The 25096-nt window shown below is 44.2% G+C and overlaps 1 protein-coding gene across 1 annotated transcript in view; it reads left to right on the top strand.

Annotated features, from left to right (window-relative positions):
- The window catches only part of ITGA1 (integrin subunit alpha 1), a 144344-nt gene that overhangs the window by 4424 nt on the left and 114824 nt on the right, over positions 1–25096 (top strand). Inside the window, exons 5-8 of the mRNA XM_088469455.1 lie at positions 585–699; positions 789–916; positions 15032–15180; positions 22245–22395. Coding sequence (XP_088325581.1) covers positions 585–699; positions 789–916; positions 15032–15180; positions 22245–22395 — 543 coding nt within the window. The remainder of the gene's footprint in view (positions 1–584; positions 700–788; positions 917–15031; positions 15181–22244; positions 22396–25096) is intronic.

Raw genomic sequence — 25096 nt, 5'->3', positions numbered from 1 at the left:
TGATTTTGGTTTTGGATCTGGATTTTTTCAATAAAAAATAGATAAAAAGTTTTAAAAACAGCTAAAATCTTGTAATTTATGCAATCCAAAACCCGAAATTCAGATTTAAAATCTGATTTCCGTACTACAAAAAGATCAGAACCGCGACACGGATTTACCCGGATCTCCTTAGGAGATTATAACCGCGACTTGTATTTAGACGGATTCACAAAATTCGGGTGGATTCAGATTTCTGGAGAACCGAACCGCACATCTCTACAACAAATATGACAAATGTGGATAACAGCGAGGAGATTTATGTGAGAACTATATACAGTTTGTAATATACAGATGGTTCCGCTGAGGGTAAGAGAACTTTTAAAAGCTAAAATCAGAACAAATTAATTCACACCCACGATCTGCCTAACCGTGACCCGTATTCCCAAAGCCACATTCTGATGCCTTTTGGGTGAGTTCATAAACTGTGATGTCCCATTCCAAAACCAGAACATTAAGCATGTTTGTGTATAATCCCTTTCAAACAGTTCTTCAAAGGCTTTTTATGTAACTTTTCTTATTGATGAACTTTTATTTTTCTCTCAAAGGCATGTGGACCTCTCTATGCGTACAAGTGTGGGAGCTTACACTATACAACTGGAATTTGTTCAAATGTCAGCTCTACGTTTCAAGTTTTAAACTCCATTGCACCAGGTGTACAAGGTACGGTTTGGTGCATTGTAAGATGCCTCCACAGTAAAAGATTAACACGGTCAATTATCTCACCTACTGTATGAACAATTTATTCCCAGAATGCGTAACCCAACTGGATCTAGTGATAGTCCTTGATGGCTCTAACAGTGTCTACCCTTGGGAGAGTGTGACTGAATTTTTACAGAAGCTTTTTAAAAAGATGTCTATACACCCAACTCAAACGCAGGTAAATATACTATTTTATATTATACGTATATTTTTGTTATGTATCCTAAAGTCAAAGACAAATACAATGATTCACTAATCTATATTTTTTGAATACCTCCCAACATTTAAGTTTTTGAAATCAGACATATCCAAAAAAAATAAAAAATAAGGGGGTTAGGAACTTCACATTAGGGGAGTGGGGGACCAGTATAACGCTTATGAAGCACAAGACTACCTCCAGCCCTTCTACACTAGATACTCTTCAATTGGAACAGCAGGCTCCTAATCCTTTATTTTAAAATTACGAACTAAACAAATTCTATTTATTATACCTCTAAAACACCATTTACCGGTAATTATTTTTTCTTTTTTCTTTTTTATTTTGTTTGAACAGTAAAATAATATTTGTTTCAATTCAAATTGAAATGAAATTAGAGTTATTGACTCGGGGTGAATTTAGTTTAGGACGGTTTAGGACGGAATTGCAAAGCTGCACGCACTCAGCTTTGCAATTCCGTTCTTGCTAATATGCAAATCCAGCAAGAGGTGTATGACACCCCCTGCTGCATTTGCGATCTCAGCACTGCAACCGAGGTTGCAGGCTAGGATCACCATCGCGATCATCGATGATGGATAGTGCCGGGCTGCTGGCCAGCTGAGAAAGCCTCAGCTTATTCAGGCTGGCCGGTTTGCGAGGCCAGGAAACTGCGGCCGTGGACACAGCCCTTGGCCTTGCCATGTATGGAAAACAGGGCAGACATGCCCCTGTTCCCGGGAACGCCGGTCATCCCCCAACCCCCACACCACCCTTTAAATGCCTCTGCCTGTCAAGCAGGCAGAGGCATAGAAGGGGCTGCGTGCGGGACCCGTTCTGCACAATCGCAGAATGGGTCTTGCGCATGCACAGATTCCTGATAATGCTGAATTAGTCCCTCAATCTCATAATTCATTCCGCCAATTAAACAGTGGGAGAGTTGATCATCTAGAATGTACTGTTCCATAGAGTATGGGACAAGAACATCCATAACTGCCATCATTTCATGCTTGATTTTTATAAGATAAATACTTGCCATAAGAAACAGAGGGCCTGATTCAGAGCCGAACGCTCTGACCAGAGCTCTCGCTCTGAATCAGGGCCCTTCTCCATGAAAATGGAGCGTCCACCTGGACGCTCGCATAGCTGTGGGTGACCACCCACAGCTTATGCGAGCGTCCATGATGATGTTCGCGATGGTCTTGACCATCTGGCTTGCGACGGAGACCCTGCGGTAGGGTCTCGCTGCCGCAAGCCCTGGAGTGATTTTGGCTATATCAGAGCCAAAATTACTCCCACTGACATCACTAGTGATGTCAGTGGGGCCGGCTTCAGATGGTAGGCGTTCCCATGGGAACGCCTCCGTCTGGCAGCCACGCCCCCGGCACGCCCACCAAATCAACATCGACAGCACGCCCCCTTTGGTGCGAGACCCGGAGTGACGGAGAGCCCGTCGTTATCCGGGTCTCGCGCATGCGCACGACGGAGCTCCCTCCGTCGTGCGCATGCGCAGTGGGGCAACATCGACCCTCTTGCGAGCGTCCTGCGTTCGCGAGCGGGTCTGAATGACCCCCAGAATTGTCTCAGATTTGCAGCACTATACTTAAATCTTGTTTGTACTTTACTTTATAGTTCATATAAAGCAAACATATTTTATCGTTTACATAATATCTCTATATAATAAGCAAAAAACCGTGTCTGTCTGTCTGTATGTCTGTTCATCTTTTTGTCATTTTTGTCATTTATGCACGGCCAGAGTTTTGGACCTACTGTAGCTCCACAAAATGTAGCGGTGTAGTTTGACCAGGATTAGGTTTTTGCCTAGGTTTGAACTTTGTTAGGGCCATACACTGTCACACAATCGCTTAAATTAGGTTCCAGGGCTGGCTCTAGTGGAAAATGGCAGTCTGCCAAAAACTTGGGAAAATGTAACAAAACTATCCTTTTCACCTCAATTTGTGCAAACTTGATGACTCATGCAAGTTCGTATTAAAACCAGAGCCTCTGTGTTTGCATGCAAGGGCATAACCAGGGCTGTACAGAGCCTCCCCGAGCCCTGGGAAGGGGACATGATCTAATCGCAGGAGGCATGGCCACACCCCTTAGGGGAAAAAAAAAGTTTTAGTGGGCTGCAAACTGGGGAGGGGGGTGCTGTGAGCACCTCAGCCCGATGTAAATCCAGGTGAAGGGGGTGATGGCCCCTCCCCACACAGGCAGAGGAGGCTGCAGTCTCCCATTGCAGCCCAGCACACAACAGCGTGTGCTGGGCTGCTGACAGATAAGAGGGAGGGGGCAGCATTGGTATCAGGCCCCCGCTGGGCCCCTCCAACAAGCCTAGGGCCACGTAACTAGTACACGCCTCCCCCCCTCTCCACGCCCCTGGGTGTAACTAGAACTTTGTGGGCCACATAGCAAGATCTTAAAAGGGACGCCACCGAAGGTAAAAAAACATTTACATTTGCCCCCAGACAGAGCCCATTCATGTTATGCCACACAGACCCCATTCAGATTATGCCACACAGAGCCCATACAGGTTATGCCACACAGTAGTACCCCTTATACACATTATACCACACAGTAGTAGTTCCCCTTATACATTATGCCACACAGTAATGCCCCTTACACGTTATACCACACAGTAATGCCCATTACTAATTATACCACATAGTTGTAGTGCCTCTTACACATTATGCCCCCCCCAGCAACTCACCTCCCCAAGTTCCTCCAGCAGCCTCTCGTCTCCTACTGTGTGCCATCAGCAGCCAGCAGGTGTGGATTTGGGGCTGGGCTGCCAGCTAATTACAGCTGGTACACTGGCAGCCTGCAGCAGACATGGACAGACAGCATCGGTGCAATTTGAATCTGGATCCAGTCGTGAGCCAATTGGAGCTCATGGCACGGCAGCACATCGGGAGCCGTCACTGCTGATTGGCTGCCAATCCAAGAGCTCTGATTGCCTTGCGACCGGCGGTGCTGTCTCTCCATGGGTGCCTGCCAGTGTGCCAGCTGATTACAAAATTGCTGACACCCGGGCCCCCCTCGATGGTCCTGACTGGAACGCCCCACCTTGTGTGTGTGACCGGATGCAGGGGTAGTGGCAGGCCACAGAGGCAAGCTCGGGCACCTCTTGCACCCACGATAGTTACGCCACTGCTTGCAAGCATGTTAGCAAACCGTGGGGTCCTTTTCAGGGTCAATAAAGTCAAATAAAGGCTGCAGGTGTACTTCTGGGTCCAGTCTTCAGTCCAGTCCAGTCTTCAACCCGGGCAATGCCGAGTATCCCAGCTAGTGTAAAATAACCAACTAGGACATAAGGTTCAAGTTGTTCAGTGTGTACATTTGTTATTTAGCTTTAGGCTTGTAGAATACTCATAGGCAATGTAAGTATCATTAATACAGCCCCTACTAAATCATGCTCGAAACTGAGCTTTTTGTCTGACCACTTTTCCCTTCCGTCCCAATAGCAAAACACAGCAATGTATAAACATAGACATAAATACATGTGTTTATTGTATCTATTCCTTGACCTGTTCGCTCTGCTCAGGGTTCACTGACCAAACCTGGCTACATCGCCACATTTTATACAGCTGCTTGTTACAATAATCCCAAAACATTTACAGTTTTATTATATTCTATATCTATATTAGTATTTTATGTGTTTTAAATGTTCATTTAAATGCTTCTCTATAAAGCAATTTACATTATATGTTGTTTTTTATTGCTTGTGCTGCATTCAGAATAAATGAATCATCATCATCATCATAATTAATAATAACTAGTATTTTGGACCCATCATTAGCCGGGTTGTTAATTATTGTACCCGGCGCTGCTGGGTTTTTTCCTCTGTTGCTCCCACCTTACCATTTCTCTCTCTAATTTCTGTTCCTCCTTTCACCCCTTGTCCCTTGTCTATCTCTTTCATCTTTGTCCTTTGTTTCCGTCTCATCCCTGTCCCTCCTGTCACCATGGGGTGCAGCAAAGGGGCAGGGGGGTCATCAGCCCCCCCTTTCCCCAGGCACTGACAGAAGAACAGTCCTGTACTAAATAGGAGGCTGTCTATGGGGTTTCACTAAAGCCGTTACTAGACTTTTTGGTGCCCTGTGCCAGAGAGAGCATTGCCCCCCCCACCCCCATTTTTTAAATAGGGACATAAGATAGTGCACCTGAAAAGGGACCATGGCCTCATGGGGAAGTGCCAGGGAAGAGATAGGCGAGGCCAGGAGATGCCGGAGATAAAAGAAAAGGAAGCTACAAGTGAGAATAATAATAAACAGGAAAATTGACAGGCCCAAACAGTGCCCCCTGCCCTGCGGTGCCCTGTGCCATGGTACAGGTCGCACCACCCTAGTGACGGCCCTGAGTTTAACTATCAAGTCCATTGGAACTCTTGACTACTAATGCTCTGAAACATATTATAAATTACATAAGTGAAGAGACCCAGACAAAAACTTGCAGATTATGAAAATAAACTGTCAGGCATAGGATGCACGCCAGTGACAACACGACCCTGAAAGCATGGGACATGAGTACTAACCCACTGAGCCACCTGATCATTGGTCCTGTGCACCCAAACACATATCGGGGGAGAAGAGAGGCTGTGTCCGGAGGTCAGACAGCCAGTGATTTCATTACTAGGTAGACACTGGAAACGTTTTCTACCTTTCAAAGATATTACATTCACCTTATCTGTTCCTATCATGGCTCATGGAATGGTTGATAACAGAGGAAAATAGCAAAATAGCAAGCAAGGGGATACATCTAATTTCAACTATAAATCTGTGTTTAGAAAATATGCTCTCTCTATATGTAATGTAATTGAATTGTTGCATGCTGCAATAGTACAATTCTTCTTTTCAGTGCTCCGGTTCATGTAATGCTAGTAATTCATTCATGTATCATATTTACAGAAATTGGAAAACAATGATACAATATGCAATCAAAAATTTTAATTGTTTTACTATATTAATGTGCCATGTGTAGGGAGCCCTAACAGTTGTCTACTTCCAGCATGGCCAATCGCCTCTCACCTGCAGTCATTGGCTGACCTGATTTTATGCCAGACCAGATTCAGTTCTATCAGAATTTGAACATATAGACGGGTCTATTCGTAGAGCAGTGAAAAGCCCATAGGGCCGTATTCAATTAGAAGCGAAAAGCTGTTTTCTACGGAAAAGTATCGTCCATTGCGGCTTTTCGCGTAGTCAGAAATTATCTCCAAATTCAATACCAGACGGAATAGCAGGAGAAAAGAAGAGCAACATTTTTATTTTGGGGTGCAAACATGGGGAAACCACTCAGAACCCTTGGGACAGTCCCCCAAAGGACAACTGTGTCAAAAAATCTGGGAAAAAATCATAACACCCCAAAAAAGTACTTCAGTTTGGGGGCGAAAAAGTACAAAGTGGGGGGACAAGCATAAAAACTAGCTAAATAGCCTTCTTAGGGGTCTGCAAGGATGGGTCAGGTTTTTTTAGGATTCCAGGTGCAGCAACAAGTGCGTTTTTCACGTTTTTTTAAATTTCACTTTACAAAATGTAAAATATGCTAGTACCCATTTAGAAGTACCCCAAATTTGACAGGACTACTTATTTTCACCAAAAAATACTGCTTAATGCCATTCTTCACCACTTTTACAAGGACGCTAATAACAAGGTTTTTAAACAACTTCGGTACCCCAAATAGTTTTATTAGGGCTATTGGAACCTTTCTACATTGATCCCCATGTTAGTGCATCTTTTTTGGGGGGATCAGACTGGTTTCCCCTATTCTGACAATACTTTCCGACTGTTCTGCATTCGCCGCTTGCCATTTTCGCCTGGTTAGTAACTGAATAGGGCGAAAAGCGGGGACGCGCACGATAAGTTTTTGCGTCCAAAACATGCGATGTAGGCAAAAAGTCGGGTAGGCTGAACTTTTTCGATGAGGTAAAACTAATTGAATACGACCCATAGATGTACACAATGGCGATTTTTACGCAGATTAAGCGATCGTTTGCCATTGAGCATGAGTGTCAGCCGCACTGCGCACACATAGCGATTGTTTTGCGATTACGCCTGTACAGAGGATCCATTCGCAGTCAGTGACAGGAAGTAATCATTTCTGGGAGGTAACCAGGGGCAGGGGTGGCTAGGCAAACGCTGGCGTGTCTGACTGTTTAAACGCAGTTTCATGGGCGTGCATATATTAACCAGTGCAATCTCCTGCGCAGCATGAGAGTTCTCCGTGTGTTCAGAGAGCTGCTGTGTTTGAAGGTTGTCAGACTTGCCATATACTGTATGCAGTATGGCTGTCCGAAGTGCGTCAATGTTACCAATGTTTACACTGTTGTAAGTTGTCGGAAGGGTATGAAAAGGCAGCAGTGGGCGTCGCTATGCTCGGCTTTGCTTGGGAAAGGCATTAGCATATATTAGCAGCTGTGATCCGTGAGAGAATGCAGCTGCGTTTGCTTTAGCGTTCATCTCCAAATCGGGCCCAGAGTGCACTACTGTGAAGGTTATGGCTGCAGCATGTACACTGCTCCCTGAACTGTATAACAAATTACCAAACTGGTCAACTGATCAGCAATAGCATGGTCGTAACTACCATAGGTGCAAGGGGTGCGGCTGCTATGGGGCCCAGAGCTAAGGGGGGCCCATTTTCCTTGTCAAAGTTACATGTGTTACATGGGTTATATGCATTTTTCACCTTTGGGTGGTACATACTGACGATATTAAACTTGAACCTCTATATACCCCTGCCTGTACCTTCTAAAATCCTACCTATAAACCTCTAAGGATGACGCTAATTTGCGTACGCAGTCATACAGTAAATAAAAGACTCCAGACTTGGAACGCGTGGTTCCGAAGCACAAAGTATTATTCAAGTAAAAAGTACAGTCAGTTACATGCTATTGATCCATACACAATTAGACACAAAGGAATTGTACAGACCCCAAGTACAGTATACATATGCAGCGCCTCTGGACCAGATCCCGGCATTCAGAAAGAAAACCTCCGTCTATCAGCATTCAGCAAGAAGACTAAAGACCCAGTGTTTGAGCACACATGTTTATACCCCCCCAGAATAGACAGGACAATTGAGAAGTTTCTTGCTTATGCCATTGGTTCCCAGGGAAGAAGCATATGTTACAGTGCATTTAACAGGCTGGTTCAAATAGACTTGCCCAGCCTCTAACAACTGAGGGTCTTTTCCCTCCCGCCTCCCCATGCTGTATGTATAAACTTGCTAATGTAGGTGTGTATTCTAGCCGGACCACCTGGAGTGAGAGCAGACGTTATTCCAGGAAGCTTATCTACACAAGTTAGTTGTCACTTGGCCATTTGCTCTATTCAGCTAATGCAATGCAATTTTGGCATACTATAAAGCCATTCCTGAAATATATATCCTTTATAATACATAAAGTAATAAAATAGACTTTTGGTGAATCGCCGTGACTTATGGCGATGGTCACAGATGCATTCGCATGATGCTAATAGTATTATCGCCACATGTACTAAAGTGTGAGCTTATCTAAAATGGAGCTTAGGCGGCCATTTCGCAAAATGGCGTCACTGCGATTCAATTTTAAACTGATCTTGTCTCAGCCAATAATCCAGTTTCGACAGTCCACACTTTGATAGCGAACAACATGCTATCACAATCTGCTATTAGAATTTTATTTAGGCTTACAGTTACATATTATTTAGTGTTATTATGGGATGGCACAAGGTGGTTCTTAATCCATCAATAATGTGTCTCTGAGTGGGGACATAAAACTACTATTATACACACACCGCGGATCTTGGAAGATCATGTGAAAGGTGTGGGGATGCACCAGTCTTATAAAAGCAGTCTTGAAGGGGAATTTAGACTTTACATTATCTGAGGTGTTTTAAAAATAACATTTCAATAATACATTCTATTAAATTATGGTGTTTTCTAGCTCAGGGTTGTAATGCAGTTCTGTATTTACCTCGGTATTCATACTGGCCACCATCATAATTTCGTTCTTTCGTTTTACTCTATTTTTACATTTTCCACACTTCAACAAAATAGGAACACACTGGACACATATGCCAATTATTATGATGACAATCAGTATAAGGATCAAGAATTTGCCTATGCTGGTGATCACTTCCTGGACCCATTCCCCTAGACTTGAGAACCATTTCACTGGGTTCAGCCATGACACCCATCCTTCTATCTTTTCCCCTACTTCAGCCACTGAAGCATTATGGTTCTTACGAAATTCCGATTTTAGCTGCAGAATTTCATCCATCTTCCAGTCTATCACCTCCATGGGGTCGCTGGTATCATTGGTGACATAGGTGCAACATTTTACTCCCAATTGGGTGGCTAACGTTACGCAATACCCTCCAGTAACAGCAGTTAAATAATTCAGCACTAGCCTGTGTTGCACCAGTTCTTTCTTGTACGCTTGCAATTATCTCCCTGTATACCTGAATGTGTCATCGTCATCGTACAGCTCGGTGATATTATCTATCAATTTAGCAAGTTCCTGAATATATCTAAAATTTAGTGTTCCCCGAGCGATCCTGGTGGGATCCAGTGCCACTAAAACTTGAAAGCCAGTTGTCTCACTAATTAACTGAGTGGCTTTAAGCACGTCACCAGGTATCATATTTCTTTTGTCTCTATGTTCATATTGCGTGTGAAGATATGGTGATGGTATGTTTTTATGTATACTAAGCATTTCAACATGTGTGAGGGTCATAACTTCTGGAAGTATTCTTCCCAAATAACATAACAATTACAATACTAAAATTGGTCAGACACTCCCCTGATTGGCATTGCACTCCTCCTGACTCCACTCCATCAGCGCTACCATCAGCTCCCATTTCCTTTATCGGTCCTCCATCACAGACACTGAGTATCCCAAACAGATCATTATGACAAAAACTCTGAAAAAAAAAAAAAAGAACTAGGATGACCACAGCAGACCACTCCATTGCTGGAAGCACTGATCTACACATTTCTTTAGCTCAGATATCTCACCGTCACCTTTTTAATCCTTCCGGCACAAGCTCGCAATCAACAGGTCCACGTTATCGGCCTTGTCTCCGCCTTGTATCTCCACCAGTTGGTTAACCTTCCTATAGTGAGTGGAATGGACCCACGTATCTTCCTCGGCCACCCTTTGAGGATGTTGTATCGTCAGATATGGACCTTTCCACCGATCAGTCAAACAACCTGAGCTAAAAAAATTTGGATCATAACAAATTCTCCAGATTTGACATCATGACAGTTTGCATTAGACATGTTAGTTAATAATACTTTCAATTTTGGTTATTCTCATTCATCTTCGTGAGACCCTGCACAGTAACCTCATTATCATATTTTCACATGAGACTGCCTGTTTGAACGGTATCTCAAAGGGGGGCAAATAAAGGAAAAGACAGTCTGGGATAATCTTAGTGTTGTTACCCATCACCTTATACATGTTCTTGGAAACGTCACCTGTAAAATAAGTCCCCCTATCATTTTTAATAATTCTAGGGATATAGTATCTGCATACAGGTTCCTGCAATTAAATCTTGTTGTTAATAGCTACTGCTCTAAATAATGCCTGGGCCACTGGGTTGGAAAGTATTCCGACCTCAGCCTGGCATGGCTGCCATTTATCCTTAGCAACCTTGTGTCTTATGAGTGGGAGATAAAGCACAACAGTTTAACATCATTTAAACATGACCTAAAATACAACAATAAATCGTCCACATTTTACATTAGAACAGATCCATTGATAAGTTGAAAAGATTGTAAAAAGTCATATAAGGCCTGGGAGAAGATACTGGGGTTACCCATGAACCCATGGGAAACTCGTGTTCTTGTGTGGTGTTCTTCACTTTGCAGTTCTTATTTACGTGTCCCACTTGGTGACAGTTAAAACATATTTTTGAACGGGTTGGATGAAAGGATTGTTGTGAGGGTTGAGCAAGAGGAAAACATGGTGGGTATGGGTAAGGAGGTGAAGGATAAGGGTATTGTGGGAGGTATGAAGTCTGTGGGCAGTGTGAGGCCTGTGGTTGTATGGTTGGTATGATATGTGGGGTAAGGATGTGTTTGCTGTGGTGTGGGATTGGTGAGGACGTGTAATTGTTCAGGTGCAGGTGTGTGTGTGTGAGTGCAGGTGTGTCGGTTGGCTGTGATGTTATTGTCATTCCTTCCAGAGCTTGGATACTGACAGCCATTAGTTTTTCGCTCTGGGTCTCTCTCTTCTTTGTGGTATTTTTATCATGTTTTATGGCAGACTCTATGAGGTTATCTATTGTGACTCTCCTCCAGCCAGGTTGTGAGGTCTGAACCCGAGTCTTTAAGTCGTCTTTCAGACCGTCCATGAGTACCGTGACTATCATTCCCCTGTGGTGAGTGCTATCTTTAATAACTTCTATCCCAGTGTACTGGGTGATAGCCTGCAGAGCCCAGTCACAATAGTCTTCTGCAGTTTCACTCTCCTTTTGCTTGATTGTGAAAATTTTGTTCCAGTTAACTACTACTGGAAAATATATACCCAATTGAGTCACAATGCGGGAAATGTTACCTTGGTTTACTCGGTCTGTTAAGGGAACGTCCCCATCCAATACACAATCCGTGATAAATTTTGTCACATCGGTATTGCGTGGTAGACAGGCCCTTAACACCACACGCCAATCTTTATTAGTTGGTTCATGAGAACTACCGAAATTTCTCAAAAATCTTTGACATTTGGCTAGTTCCTTTTTTGGATCGGGGAAATCATTTATGATGGAATTTAGTTCTGCTCTTGTCCAGGGACAATGCATTACTACTTCCCTCGTGGGCACTACACCGTTCGCATCTGCATTTCCATTCGGAACAGTTATCGTCCGAATGGGATGCAGACCGGTAGCGTTGCTACCTCTGACCTGATTACCTAGCTGGGGGTTTAATCTGCTGCTGCTACGTATGGTATTAACAACTTATTCTACGGGTGCAGAGTGTGTTAACACTTCCCTTGCTGTTACCGATGGAGATGGCGGCACCACCCATGATTGTGGTGATGCAGCATCTATCATTTGCACAGCATGGGAAATGGCAGACATTACAATAGGCTCATCATCCACATCATAAACATTTTCTTTATGGTTGCTTAAGAGAGGGTACAAATTGCTTGTTACATTTTTATGAGTATTTTTGGTAACTGTACTTGCACCTCCATCCACATAAGGTGGGGGAGGTGAGTGTGAACTGCTGGCAATACTCTCCACAACGCTACCTTGCTGCACATGAGCGCCATTTTGCGGCTCGCCCGTATTGCAATTTAATGTCGCGGATGTATTTTCTGGCAATGCGCTCGCGACGCTAGTTTGCGTCGCTTGCACATTTTTAAGCCACGCATCCCCTTCATGCTGCCACAATTTTAAACATTCACAATATTTTACCTTTTTCTCTCGGGAGCGCATCAAACTGATGTGATCCCGGACATTATCTAATACATCCTTATCAAAACTACCAATTCTGGGAAACGGTCTAACACTCTTCATCGTCATTTTAAACCATACATCACAATACCTTATTGCATAAGTACCGTACTTAGTATGCATAATACGACGGGCCGATCCAATCGGCGCCTCCATTAGCAGCACATCATTGTCTAACATCTCTACTGTTTGCACGGCTCCCATTCTGAGACAAAATCCTACGCTTTTCAATAAAGATTTAAACTGGTGAAAGACAATCAAGATACTTTCACTTACCTGTGGACGATTTAAGTCGGCGGCGCCCACACACCTGGATAAGATTTGAAAAAGGCAACTTCCACACCCGGATAAGATTTAGTAAGGCAACTTCAACACCTATGTGAGTTTATATGTCGGCTGCTCCCACGCACCTCTCTACAACAAAGACAACATGTACACCTGCTACTGTGTATAGAACGGTAAAGCTGCTTACCGAGCGGCTAGACTAACCCTTGCAGCTAGCCCTTAAGGATCATACGATACCCTTAACTTTGTCCAACAAATATTCACTGTTACACACTTTTTCCTGTGCAGAAAAATACACGTTAATCCAGATATTGATAACAATTGAAAAAGGTAAACCTCGACGGCTTTGTTTAAACACGTGGCAGTAGAACCGGAAGTACGAATACACTATTGTGCGACCAGCCGCATACACAATAATGCGACTACTACACAACTGTGTAATGACTTTTTAACTGCGTACGCAAAAGTGCGTCTTTGCTGTGCGCAAAGCTGCGACTCAGCCACGTATTCAATACTGCAGCACCCCTTTTAAATGTTAGGTTCTATCAACAAAGGAAAACAAACTTTTTCCTTTCTTGTCCCTGGATTCTAGTCAGCTTCCTTAGCTCACACGAAAACGGATAGCGATTTTTCAGCTTAAAGCGGTTGCAGGAAAACCCTGCATATGGCCACTCCACCCTTTGCTGAGATATCGATAGCTGTATGTGCCGTGTGAGTAGGTAAGTGACTTAACTCGATGAGCCCCCATATGACGATATTAAACTTGAACCTCTATATACCCCTGCCTGTACCTTCTAAAATCCTACCTATAAACCTCTAAGGATGACGCCAATTTGCGTACGCAGTCATACAGTAAATAAAAGACTCCAGACTTGGAACGTGTGGTTCCGAAGTACAAAGTATTATTCAAGTAAAAAGTACAGTCAGTTACACGCTATTGATCCATACACAGTTAGACGCAAAGGAATTGTACAGACCCCAAGTACAGTATACATATGCATGCGCTCTGGACCAGATCCCGGCATTCAGAAAGAAAACCTCCGTCTATCAGCATTCAGCAAGAAGACTAAAGACCCAGTGTTTGAGCACACATGTTTATTATACCCCCCCAGAATAGACAGGACAATAGAGAAGTTTCTTGCTTATGCCATTGGTTCCCAGGGGAGAATCATATATTACAGTGCATTTAATAGGCTGGTTCAAATAGACTCGCCCAGCCTCTAACAACTGAGGGTCTTTTCTCTCCCGCCTCCCCATGCTGCATCCTAACAGTTGTTCATAAAATATACATTTTGTTGCTTGTAGTTTCTGTGGTCCAAAAGTTGAGAAGGCATGATGCGATCTCCACACCGATAGTACCGGAATTCTGTTGAAAGAGTACGCATCAGTTCGAAACCAAAAACGGCTTTCTTAGCATGTATAAAACCTTTGTTATCAAATATCTTTATTTCTCAGCATTTAAACTAACTGAACCAACTTAAATCATATACTTTAAAGCTTATTAAACCTTATGTGTGAATATGTAATGTGTGAGTATTCGGGGTTTGATATAAAGACGTATTAATGTGTGTATGAGGAAGGGTGCACTTAACTCTCACTAAGTGAACATCTTAGCAGTGTGACATGCTGAGCCAGATAGTTCCACATGCCCACTCTGTCAGCAGTCCCCCCCCCACCTGTCCCAGGCTTCAAAAGAAAAACTCTTTATTCTCCCAGTCTCTTGTGTGAAATGCAAATAGCCCAGCTACAAGAGACAGACCTAAGATGACACTCTAGTCTTTGAAGTCATGTCATTGCAGGAAGCTTGCTAATGTAGGTGTGTATTCTAGCCGGACCACCTGGAGTGAGAGCAGACGTTATTCCAGGAAGCTTATCTACACAAGCTAGTTGTCACTTTGCCATTTGCTCTATTCAGCTAATGCAATGCAATTTTGGCATACTATAAAGCCATTTCTGAAATATATATCCTTTATAATACGTAAAGTAATGAAATAGGCTTTTGGTGAATCGCCGTGACTTATGGCGATGGTCACAGATGCATTCGCATGATGATAATAGTATTATCGCCACATGTACTAAAGTGTGAGTTTATCTAAAATGGCGCTTAGGCGGCCATTTCGCAAAATGGCGTCACTGCGATTCAATTTTAAACTGATCTTGTCTCAGCCAATAATCCAGTTTCCACAATACCTTACAAACTTTTGCTATGGGGCCTTCAAATACCTAGTTACGCCTCTGCAATGGTGTGGCCAGCATACAGTAACTCAGTATCAGATTTATCTGGTGGGTATGATTAAGTGACACCCTATCAAGTAGTTCATACTGATTTATGACATTGTAGTGGAACTTTAATGACTGTAAACTTAAATATGTTTGTTAGGTTGCAATAGTCCAGTACGGAGAAAACGTAACTCATGAATTTAACTTGAATACGTACTCATCGACAGAAAGTGTCCTAGACGCAGCAAGCAGAATAAAACAAAGAGGAGGCTCTCAGACACTGACGGCTCTTGGTATCGAGACGGCAAGGTATGTGTAGAATAATTACCATATATAGATATATAAGCTCCATAGTGAATAATAAATTATATTCGTATTTTTATGTGAAAAGGCTCTCAGGCTGTCACATGGCTAAGTTCGTCAAAATGCGGCGTTTCCTGGGGTGCAACATTTGGCACCTTCTGATGAGAGAAGAGATCATAACTTTTGTTTTGGGATTCAGGGAATGCACAGACGCTGCCTTGCTGTTTAAGCACCTGAAAAAATTACATTTCATGCCGATGGCAGCAATATTAAAACAAGCTGCAAGGGGTTGAATTCAAAACCGCCAAAACAAACTACAGGCCTGGGGGAGAGTAAGGGGGTGTGGCCAAATTCTGAGACAGATAGCAACGCCTTCTAAACTGATCTAAACGTTAGATCAGGTAAGTGTCCTACCTTCCTCATAACCATCTTCTCATAGATACAAACCAACCCTGATATATATCTGTGAAGGCAATGGGAAATTACAAGGTGATGCTGAGGAATCATCACTTCAAGGATGGGATTGTTTCAAAGATTTGCTGGATTACTGTCTAAGTTTCTGGATCCAGCAAGACCCACTTTCATTACTTTTGCCTTCTCTGTTTCTCCTCTGGTGATCTTTGCAGTCACCTTGGTTACAGCAGCAGTCGCACAACTTCCAGGGACCAGTAGCACACAGACCATCTGGTTTATTATCTACTTAGTTTTGAGAGAGACGAGTATGACCTAACCCCAGGGATCGGAAAAAAGAACCGGGCCTGTGTACGTTGCGGTCATGCCCCCTTCAAAGCAGTTGAGCACAAACAAATATGAATGTACCAAGGTCTGATCGTTGTTCACTGGGTTGTCTTATGTTTCCATCTACCGTGGCATTGTGCCCCACTTTGTCAGCATAGATATGTGTCTTAGGGGTATATGTATCAAAGCTTCATGTGAGATAATATTGTGAGATATATATCACCAACCAATCAGCTTCTAACTTACATTTTGCAGGCTGTGTTTAAGAAATGATAGCTTGGAGCTGATTGGTTGGTGATATACATTTCACAATTCTATATCACAACAAGCTTTGATACATATGTCCCTTAGTGCATTCTGTCAATGGACAGTAACTACACTATTTTGCATTCATGTGGTAGTCTGAAATTTGTTTGTGCAACCAGGACCTGTCCACTTTTGTGACATGACTCATCTTAAAGTTGTTCCCTTATGGAATGTATAAACTGTCTGAAAAGTAAAACGCATGTAAATCTAAGGTTCATCTGACACAAGAAACTTGTAATGTTCTGACCGCATCTGTCGCTGCCATTCATTCCTCCCAACAGCACTACGCAACTGGAAAATATTCCAAACTATTCTCTAACCATATTACTTCTATTCTCGTGACTGAAACACTGTAAAGTAAATATCACATAATGGATCTTTTAACTGTACAACTCAGATATCCAAATATGGAACTTAACATGGTTATGAGTTCCTTGTGAAATATGATGCTTGCTATATGGACTGTCATAATGGAATGCTAAGTCGGCTAATTGGATTTATCTAGGAATGAGTTATCCCAGACTGACGCATGACATATTAAGCTCCTTAAACAATATACAGTAGCATACATTATATCCTCTCTTTAGTCACAACCTACTGGAAACTGTAACTGATCTTACACCACGTTACAGGACTCTACTGAGAAAAGTTCCTTATTCCCTATATAAAGTGACAGACTTCTAGCAAGAAACAGAAGCATTTACCACTTTATTTAAAAGTTTCCAGAACAAATGGTAAAGCACAGTTAAAATGCTAAGTACAGATAAAATATCATTAGTGTCTTTATGGACAGATTATTCCTTTAATGAAATACAAAATGAAAAGTACAGTAGCTCAAGTATAACAGAAGTAGCAGCTCAGGACTGGCTCGTGTCAGCCAAGAATAAATAGGACCAGCTGGAAATGGGGGAATCCTGAGTTTTAAGACTGTCTTGGTGAAAGGATTTTCTAATTAAAGGAATTAAAATGTTGACTGAAAGTAGCATTAACTAATAGAAATACCTGCTACCTCCTGGGTCTCATTTAGGAACAGGAAAGGGAGAACACAATGTTCCCTGCAGATCACTGCTAACACCTAGTTTTTCTCTATTTATCAACATTATTTTTACTAAAATAATGTGAAAAAGGGTGTTTTCACACCCTTTTCATATTATTTTAGTATCACCTATAGTTATTACAGGGCAATTGGAGTAGAATTCGTAAAATTCTACTCCAGCCCCTAAGTATCACTTATTTTTAGTAAGCAGATCGCATTTCCCATAATTGTAATGGGAAATGTGATCTGACCAGAGTTACTAAAAATAAAATGTGAAAATATATCGGGGAAAGCCCTGTGATGATAACGCCACCTGGAGGTGGCGTTATCCAGGGTCTCCCCCGGTTACCGGCCTCCTGCCCTGCTCTAACGGGGAGAGCAGATTTGGGGAGTCAGTCCCAGTAATCAGCTGTGTGGTCTAAACAGACTGCAAGCTGATCTCTGCTACATAGACCGGAGGTGGCGTTATCCAGGGTCTCCCCCGGTTACCGGCCTCCTGCCCTGCTCTAACGGGGAGAGCAGATTTGGGGAGTCAGTCCCAGTAATCAGCTGTGTGGTCTAAACAGACTGCAAGCTGATCTCTGCTACATAGACCGCAAGCTGATTACTGTAAAAAAAGAAAAAAAAAATAGTAAAAAAAAAAAATTACTTACCTGACTCCAGGGACCGGTGATCGGGCCTCCGGTGATGTCTCCCCTCTGGTCAGCTGGTCTCCCATAGTGCACTGCTGCCCGGTCATCAGGTGATCGGGCCCCAGTGCAGTATGGGAGATCACCTGACCGGAGGAAAGGAGAACATCACCGGAGGCCCGGAGCATGCAGGTAAGTGCTATTAAGGGAGGGGGGGTCGCGGGGGTCGCAGTGGGGTCCGTGATTGTGGGGGTGGGGCTTAGCGCCGGGGGGCGGGGCTAAGCGCTGGGGGGGAGTAGCAGCGGTGACCGGTCGGCGCATGCGCGGGCACTTAATCACAGTATTTTTTTGCAAAAATACCGTGATAAGGCTCCGAAGGGGATTTGCAGGGACAGAGCTTTATCGCAAGCTCTGTCCCTGTAAGGGATTTGTAGTAAATCCCTGTGATATTGCCTGAATTCGCAATGCGAATTCACTCGGTAATATCACACTACAATCTGCATTCAATATGCGGATTGTAGTAAATAGAGCCCACATAGTCTTTTACGATAGTATTCCCTTTTAGCAGTGTGCACTTGGTCTTGTTCAATTCCCTACCTGAACCCAATGGCACGTTCTCATCATTTGACCCCACTAATGAAGATGAAGTAGCTACACTCTTCTCATCCTCTTACTTTACTACCTCTCCTCTTGATCCTATACCCTCACAAATCAGTAAAGCTCTGTCTCCTGTGCCCATTCCACACTTACCTAAAATCTGTAATCTCTCTTTCTCTACTGGTATCTTTCCATCACTGTTCAAGCATGCAGTGATCACTCCCATTTTCAAAAAACAAAATTCTGACCCTAACTCTCTCTCAAATTACCGTCCTATCTCCCAGCTACCTTGCCCCTCCAAGCTACTGGAGAGACTTGCCTACACTCGCCTCACACACTTTCTTAACACCCACAACTTATTGGATCCACTTCAGTCAGGCTTTCGTTCCCAACACTCCACTGAGACAGCACTGGCTAAGGTAGTAAATTATCTGGTCACTGCCAAGGCTAAAGGCCATTAATCACTTCTAATTTTTCTAGATCTCTCAGCTGCCTTTGACACTGTTGACCACTCTCTTCTCATACAAACACTACAATCCATTGGTCTTCAAGACACAGCCCTTTCTTGGTTCTCATCTTACCTATCTAATCGCTCTTTCACTGTTCGCTTTTCTGATTCTACCTCCACTTCGCTACCTCTATCAGTTGGAGTACCACAAGGTTCAGTATTAGGTCCTCTGCTTTTCTCAATATATACCACCTCTCTTGGCAAACTAATCAGCTCTTTTGGTTTTCAGTATCATCTGTACGCGGACGATACTCAAATTTACCTATCCTCCCCAGATTTGTCACCATCTGTGCTGGTCCGTGTCACTGAATGTCTCTCTGCCATTTCATCTTGGATGTCATCTCGCCACCTCAAACTTAATATATCCAAAACAGAATTAATTATATTTTCACCAGCCAATAGCAGTTACCAACCTGATATCTCTATTACTGTTGACAACTCGACAATCTACCCCACCCCACAAGCTCGCTGCCTAGGTGTGATCCTTGACTCTGAACTGTCTTTTGTTCCCCACATTCAATCTGTCTCTAAATCCTGTTACATACATCTAAGAAACATAGCCAAAATTCGACCATATCTTACGCAAGACACTGCAAAAACTCTTATACACGCACTCATAATTTCCCGCATTGACTATTGCAATAGTCTCCTTATTGGTCTTCCCAAAAACAGGCTCTCCCCACTACAATCCATTTTGAATGCTGCTGCGAGGTTGATCTTTCTCACCAAACGTTCAGTGTCTGCTGATCCACTCTGTCAGTCCCTCCATTGGCTGCCGGTCTTCTACCGTATTCAATTTAAAATACTTGCACTCACACATAAAGCTATTAACCAAACCACACCAACATACATCTCTTCACTTATCTCAAAATATCTTCCAACCCGACATCTCCGTTCTGCACAAGATCTGCGTCTCTCATCCCCGCGCATTACTTGTTCCCATGCACGGTTACAGGACTTTTTTCGGGCTGCACCCACCCTGTGGAATGCCCTCCCATGCACAATAAGACTTTCCACTAATTTCCAAACATTCAAGCGTTCTCTGAAAACTCACCTCTTTAGACAAGCTTATCAGATTCCAGGACCGCCCACCTAACCTTTTATAGCTCCCTATCTAACTCTCTTCTTATAGTAAACACCTATCACATCTTCTCTTTCTTCAATTGAACATCCTCCTAACCCTAGGCCAACTTTCCAGTGTGATTGGATTATACAGCCCACCAAGAATATCTGAAATTGGGCTGGACCAATTTGCAATAGCACCTCTCCTTGTGTATCAACACCTATTTCCCTATAGATTGTAAGCTTGCGAGTAGGGCCCTCTTACCCTTATGTATGTCATGTATGTATGTCTTTTACAACCCAGTATAATGTCAATCTTGATTCAAATTGTAAAGCGCAATGGAATTTGCTGCGCTATATAAGAAACTGTTAATAAATAAATAAAACTATACCTGGTGCAAGTAATCCTAAAAACACACAGATCTCTGTGTACGCAAATCTCCCACAAATAGAGATTAAAATGTGAGGTACTGCCGAACCAAAAAGGGGATGTTACCCCGTGGGAAGGGAATGTGGCCTTGTACCATGCCCCTGTTTCCATCACTCTGTGCCCTGCACTCCCGGGATGCTGGGCTACCCCAGGCTTTCCCCGGATTTAGTAAGGATGCCAGCGGACAGGATGCCGGTCGCCAATATCCCGATGCAGGAATCCCGAACAAGACCAAGATCCGACTCTGGCATCTCGAAGAGGATGAAGATACCGGCGTCGGCATCCTGACCACCGGCATCCCGAAGGTAAGTAGCCAGAGGATGGAGGGGTTAAGTGTTGGAACCCCGGGGGGGAGATTAGGGTTAGGCAACCCCCGCGGAGGGTTAGGGTTAGGCTACGGGGAGGGAGGGTTAGGCACCACCGGGGGGAGGTTAGGGTTAGGTACCCCACGGGGAGGGTTAGGGTTAGGGTTAGGCTACGGGGAGGGAGGGTGAGGCACCACCGTGGGGAGGTTAGGGTTAGGTACCCCACGGGGAGGGTTAGGGTTAGGCTACGGGGAGGGAGGGTTAGGGTTAGGCACCACTGTGGGGAGGTTAGGGTTAGGCACCCCTTAGGAGGTGATGGGTCTGCGTTGTCACTGAGATCGCAGTCCCGATTGCAGTGGCCGGTTCACGCACATGCACTGCGATGCATACGCATGGGAAGAAATCAATAATCAGCTGATTGCGAGCGTAATCGCAGTTGCGAACGGTAATGAATCAGGCCCACTATTTCAGCTGTGTGCAACAAAGGGTTTTAGTAAATGTCCCGCTCCCATGTTAATCATGTGGTAAAGTGGAATTACGTTGCAAGCATGCAAGAAATATCTGTTTTAGCTTCTAACAAAGACTTGCTCTTACTGTATAATACTGTACCTTTCTGTCTTTTCATTTTAATTAAAGCCTTTAATCCCCTGGCAATAAAAAGAGAAATCATGCATTTTACAAGTTTCTTTTTAACGCTTGTCAATGGGTATGGGAATCAAATTGCCCAGGTTGAAGGTTGTCTGAGGGGCTTAGCCTCCTGGAGTAGGTTAGGCCACATGAGTGTGATACAAAAGATGGAGAATAAAAAGGTCAACAGCCATTTGGTCGATACCAGAAGGTCAACATGGAAGAAGGACGACATGACAAAGTACAGAAGGTCAACAAGTACAAAAGGTCGTCAGGTTCAAAAGATCGACATAGAAATGGTCGACACGGAAATAGTTGACACGTTTGTTTTTTTTTCTAACCTTAATCTTCACCCTAACCCTAAACCTAACCCTCCCCTTGGTGCTCAACCCTAACCGTTTCTTTAGTGCCTAAACCTAACCGTCCAGTAAGTGTAGCCAGTAAGTGCAGCCTAACCTTAACCCTCCGGTAAGTGCCTAACCCTAAAAAAAACAGCGTTGACCATTTCTGTGTCAACCTTTTGAACATGTCGACCTTCTGTGCTGTCGACATTTTGTCACGTCAACCTTCTTTCATGTCGACAAAATGACTGTTGAACTTTTCATGGTGGACCTTTCAAACAGAACCCGGCCACACACCCCTGTGTCAGGAGGGCCAGTCATATGTTACGTGAACCTTCAGAGACCACGTGGAGCACACAGAGAGATAATGGAAGAAACAGTAGTGATGTGAGGCTCAGGACAAATTGATGTTGGAATCTTCTCATATCGGATATACCTCTATAACAAATCTCAAACATCCAACTATTGTTGTCTTGTATTGTATATTTCAGGGAAGAGGCTTTTAGTGAAGCAAGAGGTGCACGGAGAGGAGTAAAGAAAGTTATGGTGGTTGTAACAGACGGGGAGTCCCATGATAATTACCGACTGGAAAGTGTGAATGACAAATGTGAAGAAGAAGGCATTGAAAAGTACGCAATTGCTGTGAGTATTTTCTCCCGTCATATCAGAAATAAAGGGAAACAAACAATAAATGGATAGCACATAATACTTCTATGAACATCAAAAAGAAAATGATATCTATCTATCTATCATATCTGTGTTTGTCTGTCTGTCTAACTAATGCGGGTCATACACTGACATTTTATCTGACAGTCTGAAACCAGCAGATATCGCGGCCATACACTGTTAAATATTTCAGAGTGTACTGCCACACAATATGTGGGTTCCTCCCCTGGGAAGACATTTCCTTGCTCCTCTCCTGTGAAGGAACAGGGGAAAAGTAGGGTGGTCACCCGCAGCACTGCGTACACTGCCAGATGCGGCCGACCAATGATCGGATCAGTTGGGCATGTTGGAAGATTTCTCATGCCTTGTTATAAAGCCTCACTGTGCATACAGTACATGCTGGGCACTAGGACCCAGAGTCTGCAGGGAAGTCTGTCCTCCAACCTGTTGTGCTCCTGCACATGTAACAGCAGTCATCTTAGTACTGAGTGTAGATATTACATTGTGGGAGACAGTAGTCTGCTGCTTAGCTACATGTGAGATACCTATTTATTACTTGATAGAAAGCTGTTCCAGCATCCCTGTACCACTACCTGCAAGCAGCTTACACTCACCGGTTGGGGAGCTGTATAGGACCCCATCTCGCTCAAGCTTCGCTCCATTACCAGTGTACATGTAACAGTGAGTACGGCTATACCTGTTATCTATCAATAAACCAACACCACTGGTTAAGTAAATGTGCTGTTCATAAATTGAGTCATCCGCATGTGTATGCCTATATAACTCTGCAGTATCTCCACTTGTGTACACATAATTTCCAACATGCCTGACCGTCCAATCATCGCTACTCAGTCGCAGCCATAAGCTATACAATTATTACCCTGATCCGCCAATCATCATCAGACTTGGCCGATAATTGTAACATCACCATCCCTCTCTATAGTGTATGCTGGTATCAGGTAGAGCCGGCAGTCGCTGATAGAAGCAATTGAAGTGTGAAGCGGTGACCAGAAGCCGCCAGTGTACAGTATAAGTGATCTGCTTGTTCAAGAACGGTAACACAGTTCGACAGGTTCCCTCCAACTAAAGGGTTTCGTCACAATATACATGTGACTTTTTCAGCCAACAGTGTTCACAGTATTACATCACGACTATCAACACACTGAAAACCTAATAATGCTTTATACAGATGTGTCCTCATACACCTAGCTTCAATATGCCATGCGGTGTGAGACACCTGGCGCGAGTGAGCTTCCAATACAGTACCACACTGTCTCTCTGTCACTGATGATGCAGGCTGTAGTTCTTGTCTACCGCCTCTTGCAAGGTCATCTTGATGACAGTGCTGTGGATGCCTCAGGAGTAGGAGGGATGGTGTCTGCAGCCAGCTATCCTCAATCATCAGTTCCTCATCACCTTCCTCAAATTCAGCCTCTCATCACCATCATCAGCCCAGAAGCACCCATCACCTTTCTCTGCCCCCCAGCCCCAATCACCTTCCACTGTTCCCAGCCCCCATCTTTTTCCTCTGCCCCCAGCCCATGTCACCTTCTGCCCCCAGCCCCCATCACCTTCCTCTGTCCCTTCATCTTCCTTTATCCCCAGCCCCCAGCACCTTCCTCTGCCCCAGCCCATGTCACCTCCTGCCCACAGCCCACTTCACCTTCCTCTGCCCCCAGCCCCAATCACCTTCCACTGTTCCCAGCCCCCATCTTTTTCCTCTGACCCCAGCCCATGTCACCTTCTGCCCCCAGCCCCCATCACCTATCACCTTCCTCTGTCCCTTCATCTTCCTTTATCCCCAGCCCCCAGCACCTTCCTCTGCCCCAGCCCATGTCACCTTCTGCCCACAGCCCACTTCACCTTCCTCTGCCCCCAGCCCATGCCATGTTGCCTTCTGCCCCATCACCTTCCTCTGCCCCCTGCCCATGCCATGTCACCTTCTGCCCCATTACCTTCCTCTGCCCCAACCCGTGTCACCTTCTACCTCCAGCCCTTCACCTTCCTCTGCCCCCAACCCATGTCACCTTCTGCCCCCATCCCACTTCACCTTCCTCTGCCCCCAGCCCATGCCATGTCACCTACTGCCCCATCACCTTCCTCTGTCCTCTGCCCATGCCATGTTACCTTCTGCCCCATCACCTTCCTCTGACCCAACCTGTGTCACATTCTACCTTCAGCCCTCATCACCTTCCTCTGCTCCAGCCCATGACAACTTCTGCCCCAGCCCACTTCACCTTCCTCTGTCCCCAGTCCATGCCATGTCACCTTCTGCCCCCAGCCCATGCCATGTCACCTTCTGCCCCATCACCTTCCTCTGCCCCAACCCATGTCACCAGTGGCAAACGCAGGATTTCTGGAGGGGGGTTTCCAAATGCTTGATATTAATGAGTGTGGCCAGTCCATGAAGAGGGTAAAATTAGCACTTAACCAGCTTTAATTTGCGTCATACAAAGTGTATTGTGTGTCATAATTCCTACATATGCAGGACCAGCGATCACAGTAAGCCATTAGATGCGGCTGTAGGACCATCCTGCCTAAGTTGAATGGTTTTATTTTAGATGTGAGCACTATTCCAGCGTATTAGAGCAAGTCCGGGAGTCTGGGAGCAGCAGAATGACCTAGCGCTGCCCTGGACATATATGTACATATTGGGCTCTATAGCAGCACATCCCTA

This window comes from Taudactylus pleione, unplaced genomic scaffold, assembly GCF_031769625.1.
Source record: "Taudactylus pleione unplaced genomic scaffold, aTauple2 ptg000092l, whole genome shotgun sequence".
NCBI lineage: Eukaryota > Metazoa > Chordata > Amphibia > Anura > Myobatrachidae > Taudactylus > Taudactylus pleione.
Note: the sequence above shows the minus strand (reverse complement) of the source record. Positions and strands in the feature narration are given on the sequence as shown.